The sequence below is a fragment of the Anomaloglossus baeobatrachus genome, chromosome 4 (genome assembly GCF_048569485.1).
Source record: "Anomaloglossus baeobatrachus isolate aAnoBae1 chromosome 4, aAnoBae1.hap1, whole genome shotgun sequence".
Taxonomy (NCBI): Eukaryota; Metazoa; Chordata; class Amphibia; order Anura; family Aromobatidae; genus Anomaloglossus; species Anomaloglossus baeobatrachus.
Genome location: NC_134356.1, coordinates 278,053,668 through 278,069,720, shown reverse-complemented (window position 1 = coordinate 278,069,720; position 16,053 = coordinate 278,053,668). Strand labels below are relative to the sequence as shown.

The following is a 16,053-nucleotide window of genomic DNA, read 5'->3' as shown; positions in this document are numbered from 1 at the left end:
AGGATGACATTGCTCAAAACCTAGACCTCATTTTGCAGTGCTTTGTCTCATGATATTAAATGCAACGTGGGACACCAAAGCCTAGCAGAGGGTAGAAGAGAGTCAAAGGATCTGAGGCAGCTACCAAGCTGTAAATCTCTCTTACTCCCACCATCACTATGATAATGCATCCAGATTGAATGTTGCATGGGAGGAGTAATGTACTACTGAGAAGAAGGCGGGAGGATGCCACGGAGGATAGCCAATATCACACTGCACATGAATAGAAAACTATCTGTGCCAAAGCAAGACAACATGTCCCTAGTTGACGAAGCCAAATTTTGGGAGACCCATGTTTGGGCATGAGGAGAAGAAAGCAATGGTGGTGATGTATGGAATTCTAAGACGTCTCAGGTAAGAAGAACACTGCTGTATACTATCTGGATATTTGGGTTTACATGTTATTGGACTTGTTGCAGACAGGGCAATACTTCCTAGCTGCAGAGAAGTAATCAAATACAGTTCTGTCTTTTTTTGATGGCGGGGGGTGGCGGGGTTCATTTTTTTTTCTGATTATTCGTGTACTGTACATGATTGCTGCTATACCTTATCCAGCATTCTGTATACATTTTCTTTGCGATGACCACTCCAGAAAAGGATCCTATGTATTTTTTAATGAAAGTGTTCTGAAAAATACTGGAAATAATAGAACTCTGTAGATGGCTAATTGCAACACCAGAATACTGTGGTTTACTTCTTAAGAGCCTGCAGCAAACGGAGCAGATGTAAGAAGAGATTAATAATATCAAGATAGAGGTTGATAGAAGCTAGGATATGCTCCTCTGGAGACAGTTTATGCATTAGCAGATGTGTATCATAGATGATGAACCCACAGAAGAGTAATGCTCCACCGGCAGCCATGACTAATTCAATAGTCTCGCTATAAAAGAAAACCTATGAAGACATAATTCAGATATTGTTAACATTCTTCCAAAAATTATCTATGCAACACATATCTATATTCCCATTACAGACATTAATCCAGAAGGGAACAATAGTTGAGATATCAATATGCAGAAATTTAAGAAGTGGTTTTGTGCAGTCCCCACCCATGCAAAACCTATCATAGAGCCCACACAAGCAATAGGGGCTGCTGTGACCTCTTCACTCTATTAAAGGGACCGTGACGGTAATACAATGCACGAGCAGCATGTATCAGACTGTTAAGTGGGCTTTACATGCAACGACATCGCTAACGAGAGGTCATTGGAGTTACGGAATTCGTGACGCACATCTGGCCTTGTTAACGACGTTGTTGCGTGTGAAACGCACGAACGACCGTTAACGATCAAAGTTACTCACCTAATCGTTGATACGTCGTTCTAATCCCAATTATCGTTGCTGTTGCAGGTTGTTCGTCGTTCCTGCGGTAGCACACATTGCTATGTGTGACACCACAGGAACATCACTGTACCTGCGGCCGCCCGCAATGAGGAAGGAAGGAGGTGGGCGGGAAGTTCCGCCTGCTCATCTCCGCCCCTCCGCTTCTATTGGGCGGCCGCTTAGTGACGCCGAAGGAACCTCCCCCTTAAAGGAGAGATTGTTTGGCGGCCACAGCGACGTCGGTGAAGAGGTAATTGCGTGTGACACTGCCATAGCGATATTGTTTGCTACGGCAGTGATCACCCCTTGACGCGCCACCGACGTGTGCGGGTGATGTCACAGCATGTAAAGCCCGCTTTACTGTATGATCTCAGCTAGGGATGTTTGACAGCAGCGTTTCAGAGAAAAACACACTTTAATAACATGCCTGATAGCTGACCTGGGATGACAGGTCTCTTCCTGCGTGCGCATATAGGCATAGAGCTGTCAATGGCAGCAGGCGGGGATAAGCTGTTAGAGATCTGCCTCACCGACTATTCTCCTGTGTGGCTGTCACCGGCAGCTATTAAAGTATGGTTTTCTCTAAAACGCCGCAGCATTCTTGTGGCAATCTTCAAAACACCTCGAAAATAAACTGCATTGACATTATCCAGGTTTCACCATTTGGCTCCATAACAGCCGTACAGGACACCCATCTCCTCCTTTATCTAACAGAGATTATGTGGTTATTTTAACCCATGGCACTGCAGCAATTGGGAATCCACTATTTCTTGTGACGTTTTATTATACATAACCTAACCAGGTGAGGATAACTACCATGCTACAATCACTGGTATTCGGATCTTGTTCCCATTACTTTGCCCCAAACATACCTGGCTGAGCTCATACAGCCAGTGCTTAATACATGCTGTCTGTGGATCGGTCACCATGTATAAACTATCAGGTCCCCTTTAACCCCGGGCAATTTTACGTTTTTTGCTCTCTTTCTTCCAAGAGGCATAACGTTTATATGTTTCCATCAATCTTGGCATACAAGGGCTTATTTTTTGCAGGACAAGTTGTAATTTTGAATTAACCCATTAGTTTTATCATATAGTGTACTGGAAAACGGGGAAAAAAATGCCAAGTGCGGTGAAATTGCAAAAAAAGTAACTGCACAATAGTGTTTGGGATATTTTATTCACTGTGTTCACTATATGGTAAAACTAATGTGCAAGTATGATGCCTCAGGTGTGTACGAGTTCATAGATACCAAACATGTATACCTTTACTTTTATCTAAATTCAGAAGTTTGTCCCAAAAAAAAGAAAAAAATTGCGCTTTTTGCATCATTTTTTGAGACCCATAGTTTTCTCATTTGTCGGGATCTGGGGCTCAGTGACAGCTTATTTTTGCGTCTTGAGCTTACGTTTTAAATGATACCACTTTTGTGTAGATGGGATGTTTTGATCGCCTTTTACTGCATTTAAAAAATTTTTTGCGGGCATTTGGAATTTTTTTTCTCACCACGCGGTTTAACAATCAGATTAATTGTTTTGATATATCGGGCATTTCTGAATGCGGCGATAAAATATAAATATACACATATTTGGTAACTGCTTTATTTCCAATAGGGCGTATAGGGGGCAATTTAAACTTTTAGATTTTTTTATTTATTATATATATATATATATATATATATATATATATATATATATATATATATATATATATATATATATATATATATATATATATATATATATATATATATATATATATATATATATATATTTTTACATTTTTAATTTATTTTACTAGTCCCCCTTATGGACTTTAATCACTGCACATTCTGATCGCTTGTGCATTTCTGTTGATCAGCCCTGATCAGCAGAAATGCAGTGCTCCTGTCAGAGCCAACGCCATCAGGAAATACGTCATGATAGCGCCCGGACATTGAGGTTTTTAATCCAGATAGTGGCATTCAGGTTAGGTTCCCAGTTTACAGAGATTACCTTGCCGTGGTGACCGGGCTCACATACATTGGCCTATACATATCATAAATATCTCTTTTTATCAAATATTCCTATAGCAGTAATGCAATACCAGAGTTCCCTTATTCATTGTTAGAATTTTAGTGTCCAGACGTATATGTTTTGTAGCTATGTGTTTTCGGCTAGCACCTGTTCACACTTCTTGGATGTGCAGGTCAGTCATTTTCTATATTTATAGAGGTCATGACATGACCCATCGCTACCATGGCAACTTTCAGCTCCCTGTGATCACATCATTGGGATGCCGATGGCGTCGGGGAACAGCGCGGTCCCGACTGTGGCCATTTAAATTTTGTTGTCACATTTTAACAGCGCAATCTAAGTGGCAAGCAGTTGTGAGTGGATTGCGGATGTACTGGCGCCTGTTAGCCCCACATGTCTGCTGTTGAAATCAGCAGACATGTGCAGGGATCACTGCTGGCTCACCGCAGCAGGCAATGGTGGTTACCAAGTTACGACAAAGGATGTACCTGTACGTTCTTGGTTGTAAAGGGATTAACTTTACCCTTGGAAAATCTGCTTCAGCCTGGAGTCACACGGAGAAATTAAGATATTATTTGCACATCAACCATGTTGGCATATATCAGACTGCCCTGGTCAGCACAGCCCCTTAGTATAACATTGGAGCGAGTGCAATCCGACGAAACGTCAGACATATACACTCGTGTGAGCAAGCCCTTAGGCTCTGTGCGCACTGGGAAATGGAATTTTCTTGAGAAAATTCCGCATCCTCTCAAAGATTACCGCACTCGCGGTAAAAAACCGCGGGAAACCGCACCCGAAAACCGCATGCGGTTTGCCGCGGTTTTACCGCGGTATTGTTCGCGGTATTGCCGCGGTTTTGCAGCGTGCGGGTTGGGATGTGCTTTATTGCATTCACTGCAATAAAGCACATTAAAAAAAAAAAAAAAAAAAAAAGTCATTTAATTCTGAGTAGATAGATAGACAGAAGAATAGATAGAGGGATAGATAGATAGATAGAGGACAGATCGCTGCATTTCCCACGGTCGGCAGTGAGTTCACATTACCGGCCGTGGGAAATGACCGATAATTACCTCTCCTGTCTGCTGCATTCAGCCTGTGTCTGTGACACATCGCGGCTGGATGTCAGCAGTGCAGGACGCCGGAGTCGGAGCTGTGTGGATTACGCCGGAGCTTTGGTGCGGGAGGGGTTAATAAACTGGTGAACGAGGCTTGTTTGTTTTATTTAAAATAAAGAATTTTTGGTGTCTGTGTTTTCTTCACTTTACTTACGGGTTGATCATGTCAGCTGTCACATAGACGCTGCCATGATCAAGCCTGGGGTTAATGGCGGTGGTCCCCCATCATCATTAACCCTTGTATTACCTTGCCACCACTGCTACACGGTGGCAAGAAGAGCCGAGGACACGCCGGCAGTGCCGCATATTGCATGCGACAGTGCCGGGGCAGCTGCGGCTGATATTCTCGGCTGCGGGAGGGGGAGTGAGGCGGGGGACATTACCCCTGCCCCTCTCCCTCCCCAGCCTGAGAATACCGGGCCGCCGCTGTGTGCTTACCTCGGCTGGAAGGTAAATATGCAGCGGAGCCCACGTTCTTTTTTTTCTATATTTCCGTTTTCTTTCTATGTGTGTTCTATGTGTCTGTGTCTATGTGTTCTATGTCTGTGATGTGTTCTATGTCTGTGATGTGTGTGTGTTTACTCTCTGCACGACTTCCTGTTCCTGTAATGACATCACTTCCCTGCAAAACCGCAAGCAAGTGATGTACATTACCGGAGGTAAACCGCGAAATACCGCAGGGAATAACGCAGCAAAACGCAGTGAACCGCACAGAATTTGCTGCCTGCGTTATTCCCTGCGGGATTTCATGATTAACATTGAGTCAATGGAGTGAAATCCCGCAGCGATGTGCGGAAAAGAAGCGACATGCACTTGTTTTTGCTGCGGGATTTCCGCAGCAAAACACGCAGCTGTCAAATTCCGCCCAGTGCGCACAGGATTTTTTTTCTCCATAGGATTTGCTGGTGATTCACTGCAGAGATGTTATGAACATTTTCTGCAGCGAAACATGCAGCAAATCCGCGGCAAAATCCGCGAAAAATCCGGTAAGTGCGCACATAGCCTTAAAGGAAATCTGTTAATGAAAAAGATTTCACCCTCTAACCATACATGTGCGCACACACACACACACACACTATAACATTATATTATATATATATATATATATATATATATATATATATATATATATATATATATATGGGGCTGCTGATAAGTCTTTGGCTTTGTGATCTTTTTTTGTTTCTATGGTTCTATGGTAGCGAATGTTACATCACATGAAAGTCTTATGTGTCTACTATATGTTTTAAAAATTTTGTGTTTGTTGCTTATGGCAACAGTGTTCTACGCACGCGGGAAACAAAATGGCGGTGTCTAATACAATAGTCACAGCAACTGAGAGCAGAGGAATGATAAAATTCTTGTTTCTGCAAGGAAAGTCCCTGAAGGATATTCATGGTGATATGTTACAGACATTGGGGAATCAATGCCCTTCATATTGTACAGTTAAGAACTGGGTTGCCAAATTTAAAAGGGGCCACTTCCGCACCAATGATGAAGAACGTTCTGGACAATCGAGATTGGTGGTTGTTCTGGAGATTGTCGATGCTATACACAGCCTCATACTGGAGAATCTATGAATTTCGGCTAAAGCAATAGCAGACATCATGGGGATTTCATGTGAACGTGTTTGTGTCATTATCAATGAACATTTGGACATGGGGAAGCTATCTGCAAAGTAGGTCCCCAAATGAATGACAACACATTAGAGAAGCATGCGAGTGAAAACCTCCCGGTCTAATAATACCTTTACATGGCCAGTCCGTTCCTCTGTTACTGAGAAATCAGTATTGGAAATGACTGCAGCTTTAGTTCATGTCCAGCGCTGCCTCCTCCAGATTATCCAACAGACTCTATGCTGTGTGACTTCAGGTGAAGGAGACATCGGTCAAGCAGGAGGAGCTCTTCAGCCTCATTTGCATATAAATTCAACCAATGATTTCTCAGTAATGGAGGAATGGACTGGCTTTGTAGTGGCATTACTGGATTGATGTTTGAAGACCAACATGTCCATTTAAATTATTTTGGGGGTGAACCTCTGATTCCACAGAACAAATCACATCTGGTTTCTTCCCAAATCAGTGTCACACCAGTCTAAATGTTGTTTTGCTGGAGCAACTAAGCTCCATTGAAGTAAACAGGACTGAAATGTGAACAGAGAGTATCGAGATAAATTTACAAGGCGATATCACACCCGTGGCCTCTTCACTTACCCTTAAAAATCCAGCTATGATCAAGATCCACAAACCAGCAAAGAGCCTGCAAAAATTAATTACATCCATTGATTTTGGATAGTTGTAAAATATATATAAATCTTAAGATGCTTATATTTAACGAAAATACAGACAAACACCCCATATCGCAAACTAAATATGATTACAAACTAAAAAAAAAACATAAAACATATTAGTGAAATATTGCATATAGTATACAGTATGTACTGACTTCATCTCAGATTTTCCTAGAATATCTGGTGGGCCAATAAGGTGGCAGAAAGCATATATTCTACATCACAACAAGCCTTACAAGAGTTGGAAGTGCTCGCACTTTATTCATACACATCCTAATACTGCCCTTAAAATGCAGTTGAAATGTTTAATAAATGATTAAAGGGAATCTATCACCAGGTTTTTGCCACCTAATCTGAGAGCAGCATAACATCAGGACAGAGACCCTGATTCCAGCGATGTGTTACTTACTGGGCTGCTTAGTGTAGTTTTGATAAAATCACTGATTAATCAGCAGGAGATTATCATTAGAGGACTACTTGGTGTGCTGCCAGGTAGTCCAGCATATTCATGAGCTCTGTACAACTGCTAGAGCTGCAGCAGAGAAAAGATGGATGTAATCAAAATGACAGCAAACAGCTCAGTGAGTGACACATCGGTGGAATCATGATTTATGTCTCTACATTATTCTGCTCTCAGATGAGGGAGCAAAAACCTGGTGATAGATACGCTTGAAAGCATACGATCACAGACATCTGTGGTGTCACTCCCTGATCAAATGTGTACTAAGCAGCATAATGGCGGATTATTATTAAGATTAATAGAATTTAACTAGTCATTTAAAAAAAGGAGGCACATATTATGATGTAACGTAAACAAAGGATGAAAAAACATAAGGTACATATTTACTAAATGATAAAGCCCCATCTAAATCAGGGGTCCATAACTATAGCTCAGCAGCCACATGTATCTCATGTGTTCATGTGTGCCCATCTGCCAGCTACATTACCATCAGGTCTAGCACACAGCTGTGATGAGCGACTCTACTGATGGGGACTTTCTGAGTTGCCCCACACTGGAGTGGATCTGGATGCCCGTATACTGGTGGAGGGATATATTGTAAGCTGGAGATGGGATGATGCCAGGAGGGGCTTGACACTGGGTGTCAGTGTGGTGGGAGCGCTTGGTGTGAGAATAACACAGGCACTTGTAAATCTTAAAGCATAATGGGGTTACGGTAAGAAAGGTTGGGGGGGGGGGAATCAGTGATCTAAAAGGATTGTCTACCTTTAAGCATTACAATAATTAGGCAACTCCAGAATTTAAAGGGGCAAGCCCATCTTAGATTGTTATTGCACGTCACTTTCCAAGGTATCATCTTCTACTTGGCATATCCTTGCTTCTGCCCAACCACTTACTAGAGGTCAGTGTACAGCACTACCCTGCACAGAGGAGAGCTGTGAGCCCCGCACCCTCGGCCTACTGTTGTCTTGATCTATCCTTTGTATAGCAGGCTTCGGATACAAACCTGGAGAATGTGCCTATATTGCCAAAGGGCAATCCCCTTCAATATATCATCACTGACTCGTTTGTGTTTATCATTTATTTATGAAAGCAATGACTGGACGAGAACAGAGAAAAGGATCAGATACAGACTCTGGAGATGGTGTCAATCATAGGGATCAGCATTATTTTCCCTTAATTGGCATTAGGACTCTCCCCCCCCCCCCCCCAATTTTGGACTGTAAGGAATCTGTGGGCAATTTAGGTTATGGGTGCTTTAACCCCTTCAGCCCCCGGGCATTTTGTGTTTTTACGTTTTGTTTTTTTTCCTCTCTTTCTTCCGAGAGCCGTAACTTTTTTATTTTTCTGTCAATCTTGCCATATGAGGGCTTGTTTTTTGCGGGACGGGTTGTACTTTTAAATGAAACCATCAATTTTACCATATAGTATACTGGAAAACGGCAAAAAAATTCCAAGAGCGGAAAAATTGCAAAAAAAAGTGTGATCGCACAATAGTTTTTGGTATCTTTTATTCACCGTATTCACTATATGGTAAAACTGATATGTGGGTGTGATGCCTGAGGTCGGTGCGAGTTTGTAGACAGCAAACATGAATAGGTTTACTTGTATTTAAGGGGTTAAAAAAAATTCACAAACTTGTCCAAAAAAAGTGGCGCACGTTTTGCGCCATTTTCCAAAACCGATAGTGTTCTCATTTTTCGGGATCTGAGGCTCAGTGACGGCTTATTTTTTGCGTCTCGAGCTGACGTTTTTTAACGGTACCATTTTTGTGCAGATGGTACGTTTTGATCGCCTGTTAATGCATTTTGCGCAAAATTTGCGGCGACCAAAAAACATAATTTTGGCGTTTGGAATTTTCTTGCCGCTACGCCGTTTACTGATCAGATTAATTGATTTTATATTTTGATAAATCGGGCATTTCTGAACGCGGTGATACCAAATGTGTATATTTTTTATTTTTTTAACCCTTTAATTTTCAATGGGGTGAAAGGGGGGTGATTTGAACTTTTAAGTTTTATTTTTTTTTTTTAATTTTTTAAAACTTTTTTTTAAACTTTTTTTTTATTTTACTAGTCCCCCTACGGGGCTATAGTGATCAGCAATCCGATCGCTCTGCACTATCTGCAGATCACAGCTACAGAGCTGAGAACTGCTGATACGGTGCTTTACTTTCAATGCCGGCTGTATTCCGGTACTGAGAGGAAGTGACTCATGTTAACTACAGGCGTCATCACATGACCCTGTGCTACTATGGCAACCACCGAAAGTCACATGATCATGTCACATGACTTCCGATGGGGGTGGGGTAAGTCACTGTCATGGCGGCGCGCATATACATCTCTCTGACAGATTTTGGCAGCGAGATGTAAGGGGTTAATGGTCGCGGGTGGAAGAGATTCCACCCGCGACTAGCAGGCACACTTGTCAGCTGTTGAAAACAGCTGATATGTGCGCGGATCGCCGCCTGCCCACGGCAGGGGGCGGGAATTAACCTCATACGATCCATGACGTACCCAGTACGTCATGGGTCATTAAGAGGTTAAAGGGGCTGCCAGGTCATCAATATGAGATGGGTAGGGGGGTTGACACCCGGCACCCCCACTGATCAGATGTAATTTGCTCTGGCAGCCATCAGATATAAACAGTTAGAATGGAGTTGCAAAGTGCACCTTCATTCAATGTGCAGTGGCCGAGCAAATAAGAGCAGCATGGTGGGGGTCCTAGACGTTGGACTCATTTCATATTTATGAAACATCATGTGGTACCAGACGATCCCTTAAAACTATAAAATACTTAAAGCATTATTGCTCTCAGCCTTTTCAGAGTTGGAATCCACTCCATCCAGGCTCCGAGTACCACAGCAAACAACATAGCTGACTGTATTAATCCGTTCCCTAACACCTATTCATCTGTGCAGGTACTATTAGCATAGCTCTGCCGCTCGGCTGTCGCTCCACCTCCATGGCTTTGAAAGGCTGAGATGTTAACCCTTTAAACGAGGAAGTGACCATATAAACAAACTGCACAAATAAAACAAATGGCACAATGGGCCTGATTCATCGTTTGTGATTCAGTGAAGTCATTTATCTTTTTTGCGGTATTTGGTTACAAAATATCTAAAATTTTAGCAGAAAATTTAAAATTTGTTTATTTTTTTAGCGAGAAAAGTTGAAAATCCTTTATAAAGTAAAAAGAACGTGCCACATTGAAAACGCCAATAGAAACCTTACTCCAATATGGACTAGAGTAAGATGTGCTCCCGCCTCCCCAAGTCTGTGCATGAGATTTCAGACAACTCATAGTTTTAACTCTACTGAAAGATGCAACTTATTTGCATAAAAAAAACAACACATGTAAATAAGCTGGGTGCGGTCATAGCGCAAGTCACAACAGAACGTTTCATTACACGTGTAGTGACCAGTTTACCCCTTCCTATCACTCCTCGGATCACACAGACACCAATGTTTACATACATCCACCTTATTTTGGTAAGGGTGTACTTCAATAGTGCAGGAAGACAAACATACCCAGCTCCAAACTTGCTAAAGTCTCTCTTTGACTGGAAGGTGTATGCCGTGAGACCACAGAAAACAGCGGTGGTCAGTATGAAAGCCTGAAGAACCACTGCCACATCATAGAAAGTCACTAAAAGGCAAAACAAACACTACATTATTGAAGACATAAAACAAAATTAATGGTTGTTGACTATTGAGAGAGGTAACATCGAGATACCTGCAATGCCAACGGTTATGGCTTCTAAGAGGGTCTGCAAATAAAAAGAGAAAGCAGTTTATTAAATCCTGTGTGCAAATTTAGAGCACGTATTAGTTTTTTTCACTGTATCTGAGAAACTTAGATCATTAATGAGAGGAGTCTGGTGAGAACAAGTTATCACGTACTCACAGATTAGTGGGGTACTGATCGCTGGGACCCTCACCGATCAGCAGAACGGGGAGCTATTATCTCTGCTAGAATGGCGGCCCAGTGCATGCTTCACTGTCACTCCATTCACTCTTTATGGGGCTGTTGAATGCTACACTTGGCTTTTTCTGTCAGCCCCATAGAGAATAAAAAGGGTGGAGGTCGGTCGTCTGACATCAGGGATACAAAGTCCCCCCCGTTCCATCGATAAGTTCGAGTCCCAGTGCTCGGACGGCCATTGATCAGTTATCAGTAGGAAACCCCTATAAATAATCGGCGAGTCATTTTGCAGCACCTCACTCACCAGCTGAGTATGGAGAGGGGCTGCTGTATACAAGGCAGAACAGTGCAGCTGCCCGATGCTGGGAAGTATTGTGCGGACGACACATTTGGGGACATTTTGTTTTCTAACCTAAATTCATGTATTTTGGGCTAAAAATAATTTTTGTAATTGGGTTTCATTGCAAATTGTACATAGTTTGGGTTTCTTAGGCTCATTATCCTCCCTGTACATTCAACTTTAATCTGTATGTGGCCATTATTCAGCTGCGAAAAGCCCAGAAAAAGATTAAATAAAGAATAGAAGAAGGTGTTACAAACTTTCCTGTAAAACTGTCAGGAAGAGCTCATGTCTCTGTCAAGACGTCGGCTGCTTTCGCTTGTTAGTGTAATAACCTTCCTCACAAACTGACAAGCACTGCTGTCCATAAAATGGCTGCTGGTGGTGAAGTATGTGACTAGACCAGTCCATCAGCCTCCTCTATTAGAAAAGCAGCTTTTCCCTGTGAGGAGTTTACCAACTGGAGGAGGCCGATAGCCTCGACTCGCGACATGCTCTTCCACCAGCAGACATTTTATGGACAGAAGGGCTGGTCAGTTTGGGAAGAAGGTTGCACTGACAAGAGAAAATGGCTGACACGATAATCCACCAATTAACTCGTTCTGACAGGAAAGGATGTAACTCTTTATTTGGAGCATCCGTCAGCTGATTAATGGCCACAGACTACACTAAAGTAATGGACGTACTGCTCAAAGCAGCAGACCACACGATCGCTATGGGGTCTGTGAGTAATGGGGGCCCGATTCCATTAGGCACCACCCCGTCCTTTTGCTCAGGATCACAATTTCAACAGTATCTGGCATCCTTAGCAAGCTTACAAGATTGGCATGGATCCTAGTCCAGCTGGTACATTGATGCCACCACATCACGCCTGCTGCACATTGCATCAAAAGAATGGGGGTGAGGAAAGTAGGTTTTTTTTTTTTTTTAAAAAACAAGTCACTGCTTGTTAAGTCCGCTTTACACGCTGCAATGTATCTTACAATGTGTCGGCGGGGTCACGTCGTAAGTGACGCACATCCGGCATTGTAAGTACATTGCAGTGTGTGACAGGTACGTGCGATTGCGATTGAACGGTAAAACGTTCATCGCATACACATCGTACCTTTCTCTAGAATTGCACGTCAGATTGTTCATCGTACCCGGGGTAGCGCACATCGCAGTGTGTGACACCCCGGGAACGATGAACAGATCTTACCTACGTCCTGCGGCTCCCGGCCCACAATTCGGAAGGAAGGAGGTGGGCGGGATGTTTACGTCCCGCTCATCTCCGCCCCTCCGCTTCTATTGGCCGGCTGCCGCGTGACGTCGATGTGACGCCGAACGTCCCTCCCACTCCAGGAAGTGAACGTTCACCGCCCACATCGAGGCCGTATGGAAGGGTAAATACGTGTGACGGGGGTTAATCGTTTGTGCGACACGGTCAACAAATTGAACGTACCACACATACGATGCAGGCGGTTACGATCGCATACAATATCATATGCTGGATCGTAAGGTGTAAAGCAGGCTTTAGTGGCTGTGGGAGGACACCACACTGCATGCGAAGCTGTGGTAACATCATACTATAGTGTGGCTCACTGGGGGCCCTCAATATGTGTGGGGGAATAATACTCTGGAGTGGAGGTCACCTAGTGATCTCATAATACATGGCAGGGAACTGTAAAAAAAAAAACCTCATACTGTGCTGAGGGCACTGCGGGGTCATCATACAGTGGGCTAGAAGCAAGTATTGTAGGTGAGAACCGTAAGGGTCTTAAATATGGAGACAGAACTACTATGTAAATGTCACTATACATATCCCAGTCTTTACAAGTTGAGAGGAATGCCCTTCTGTGACCCCCACCTAATTAGGACTTTTGCTTAAGAGCCCAAAGATTACTCTGTACATCTACGATTAAAAAAAGTTGACAGTACAGGGAAACAAATAGCGTGTAAAATCCAAACAGTGAAACATTTGTTATGAAACCCAACTGCAACAAATGATTTTTGCCCATAAATGCATGCAAAAAAAACAAAAAAAACCCACAACAACAAATACAAGCTGTCCACTCTCAAATCATGGCTTCACATTGCAACATAACAGTGAAAGTTCTAGGGATTTGTGAGCTAACTGCTCCATAGCCGAGCCCACTCCATAGACATCAGATGCTAACACTAGCAACAGAAGCTTGTTCTGATCGCTGCTATTTAACCATTTAGATGCTGCTATCGATCTCTGACAGTGCTATTGAAATGCACCAGTTGTGGAGTGCCGATGGAACTGGGGCTCGCTGAAGAAAAAAAAATCAAAAATGTTCTGGCTCTTGGAAGAATGGTAGAAAATAAATAAATAAAGCAAACACAGATAGCTGATTGGTCCTTAATGGGTTAATGACAATTATTCCTAATGTTTAAGAAAAAGTAAAGAATGAGTGTTGTACCGTGCAGGATTAGACCCCCATTAAAGGTTGTCGGATCCTGACATTTAAGCTCCTGTTTGTGGCTCAGTGCCATCTACTGAGCATTAGCAATGGTAGTGCCACGTGGAGGTATGGGCTTTAAATGTCTCTAAAAAAAGAACCACTCTGCATGTAATACTGGAACAGATATATCAGCTTCTCTCCATACAGCTGTCATGGCCGCCCCTCACAAATGTATTGGAGCTTCACCCACTCCATGTGTGCCAAGTGACAGGGAATACACACGATTTACTGTATGTAATAGATTTGTATAGGATAAGAAATCATGCTCACAAATCCCAACAGCAGGTACAGGTTCACAGGGTGCTGATGTCTGTAAACTGTCAGAGCGATGATGGTTCCCAAGGATCCAAGGGCAGAGATCAACAGCAAACCTGGGCTGGAAAACAAGAGAAAATAGGATGTGACAGTGCCGCTGATGTATGGTAGATCAACGGTAGACCACACACACAGTAAATAGTTGTTGGCTCGTCTGGCACCCATCTTGGCTGTCTGTCCACATACAGGACCACTCTGCAAAGAGCTACTGTGTTCTCTACTTCTAGCCATTTCTAGTGATGGCTTATCTCAAGGAGAACAAAAGGATCAGTACTCATACTGGACACCCTGGCTTGTTATCTCCCGGATAATCATCTACCAGGCGGCCTCATACACAGACTGCCAGATAGACTAGATATTGGCCCCGATGTTAGCCTAAAGCGACCATGGGGGCGGGGGGCGTTCTAGGGCCAATATATGGCCTGTGATGCCATTCCGTGCACCCATTCCAGTGCAGTCAGTAACTCTCAATCAATGACCTAGGAGGATAGGTGTGTTCATGGAGTGCTCATCTTGACTCCTAAATAGGTGGGAGGTGTGGGGGGGTAGAGGACTCTTTTTCTACAAGAGTGGTGGTTTAAATCTAAGCCCCGTCTTATGCTCCCCCTTCAGCGTCTTCACCTTTTACAGACGCCACTCCAGTCCCGCAACCTCTAACTGGCCAGACGTTACGTCAAAAGCTCTCAATACAAGTTTATGACAGCCAGAGCAAGCAATACATGGTAAGTCTCCCTCCCTGCAGTATCCCCACAGCAGCCATAAACCAAACCCACCTCTCATGAACAAACGTCCGGACAGTATCGAAATACAGGAACGTTCCCGCTGTGATGGTGGTCAGAAGAACCTGCACTGTCAGAATGGTATAGACCTTCCGGAGGAAATCTGGGGAGAAGAGAAAGAGGACGTCATTCAGAGGAACACAGGCGTCCTGCGCCAGAAACGATCACCCTTCACAAAAGGGCCGATAGATTACGGCATTATATCCAAACAGTGATTACATAAATGTCCCAAGATCAGGGCTTCACGGGGATACCCGGCAATACTATCGGGGGAACATGAAACCGCAATAGGGTGCCCAAAACAAGAGCGATGGTGGAGATCACGTGACTGCGATCTGTGCAACCAGCGACCGACGTGACACAAATGGACATTTCCATTAAAGGGGCTCTCCACTGCTGAACGCCCCGTCTGCTGACCCCTCTAAAGTATAGACTTCATATAGGACCCCAAGATCAGGGCGTCACAGCGATATCCAGCAATGGCATCAGGGGGAACATGAAATGACAATAGGGTGATTACATTATGGAGACGTGGAGCCAGGACAGCTGAACATTTCCATTAAAGGGGCTCTCCACTACTGAACTCCCCCGTCTGCTGACCCCTTCAAGGTATAAACTTCATATAGGATCCCAGGAGACGGGCAATAAAGGAGGGACGATCACAGCCTGTGAAATACCAACCCCGTGCTTACCCATACGGATCTGGAGACTGGCCGAAGCCACGTTGGTCCCATAATTAAAGTCATCCTCGATGGAGGATCGGGGGTAGCGATCTGCAGCCGCCATTATCCCTAAAGTGTCGCTCTACTGCTTCTGCGACACTTCCTGGTCACTGTGCTGACGCTACGTAGCTACCCGTCCTCATCCTGTGAGTGGCTCTAGTCTGCCACGTGACCTCAATGATTGCCAAGCTCAGCTGACTAAAGTCTAGAGCAGCGGAGGTGATGACTTAACGACCCGCACACTAGCCGAGAAGAGTGCACGA

General features: G+C 43.7%; 1 protein-coding gene across 1 annotated transcript; it reads right to left on the bottom strand.

Annotated features, from left to right (window-relative positions):
- Window positions 1-636: 636 nt before the first annotated feature.
- Window positions 637-16,019, bottom strand: TMBIM4 (transmembrane BAX inhibitor motif containing 4). Its single transcript, XM_075344865.1, has 7 exons — window positions 15,761-16,019; window positions 15,063-15,171; window positions 14,245-14,350; window positions 10,981-11,014; window positions 10,776-10,893; window positions 6,709-6,754; window positions 637-933 (listed from the first exon to the last, which is right to left on the bottom strand). Exons 1-7 carry the CDS (start codon window positions 15,852-15,854, stop codon window positions 730-732), a joined length of 711 nt encoding a protein of 236 aa, XP_075200980.1. The 5' UTR covers window positions 15,855-16,019; the 3' UTR covers window positions 637-729.
- Between the last annotated feature and the right edge of the window lie 34 nt (window positions 16,020-16,053).

What these genes read in the sequence shown, in the direction of transcription:
- TMBIM4 (XM_075344865.1), bottom strand. Translation starts at nt 15,854, where the DNA reads ATGGCGGCTGCAGATCGCTACCCCCGATCCTCCATCGAGGATGACTTT. An exon ending in CGGACGTTTGTTCATGAGAG is followed by an intron (nt 14,351 to 15,062) that starts GTGGGTTTGGTT and finishes CTTGTTTTCCAG; the next exon opens with CCCAGGTTTGCTGTTGATCT. An exon ending in TTTAGCAAGTTTGGAGCTGG is followed by an intron (nt 6,755 to 10,775) that starts GTATGTTTGTCT and finishes TAATTTTTGCAG; the next exon opens with GCTCTTTGCTGGTTTGTGGA.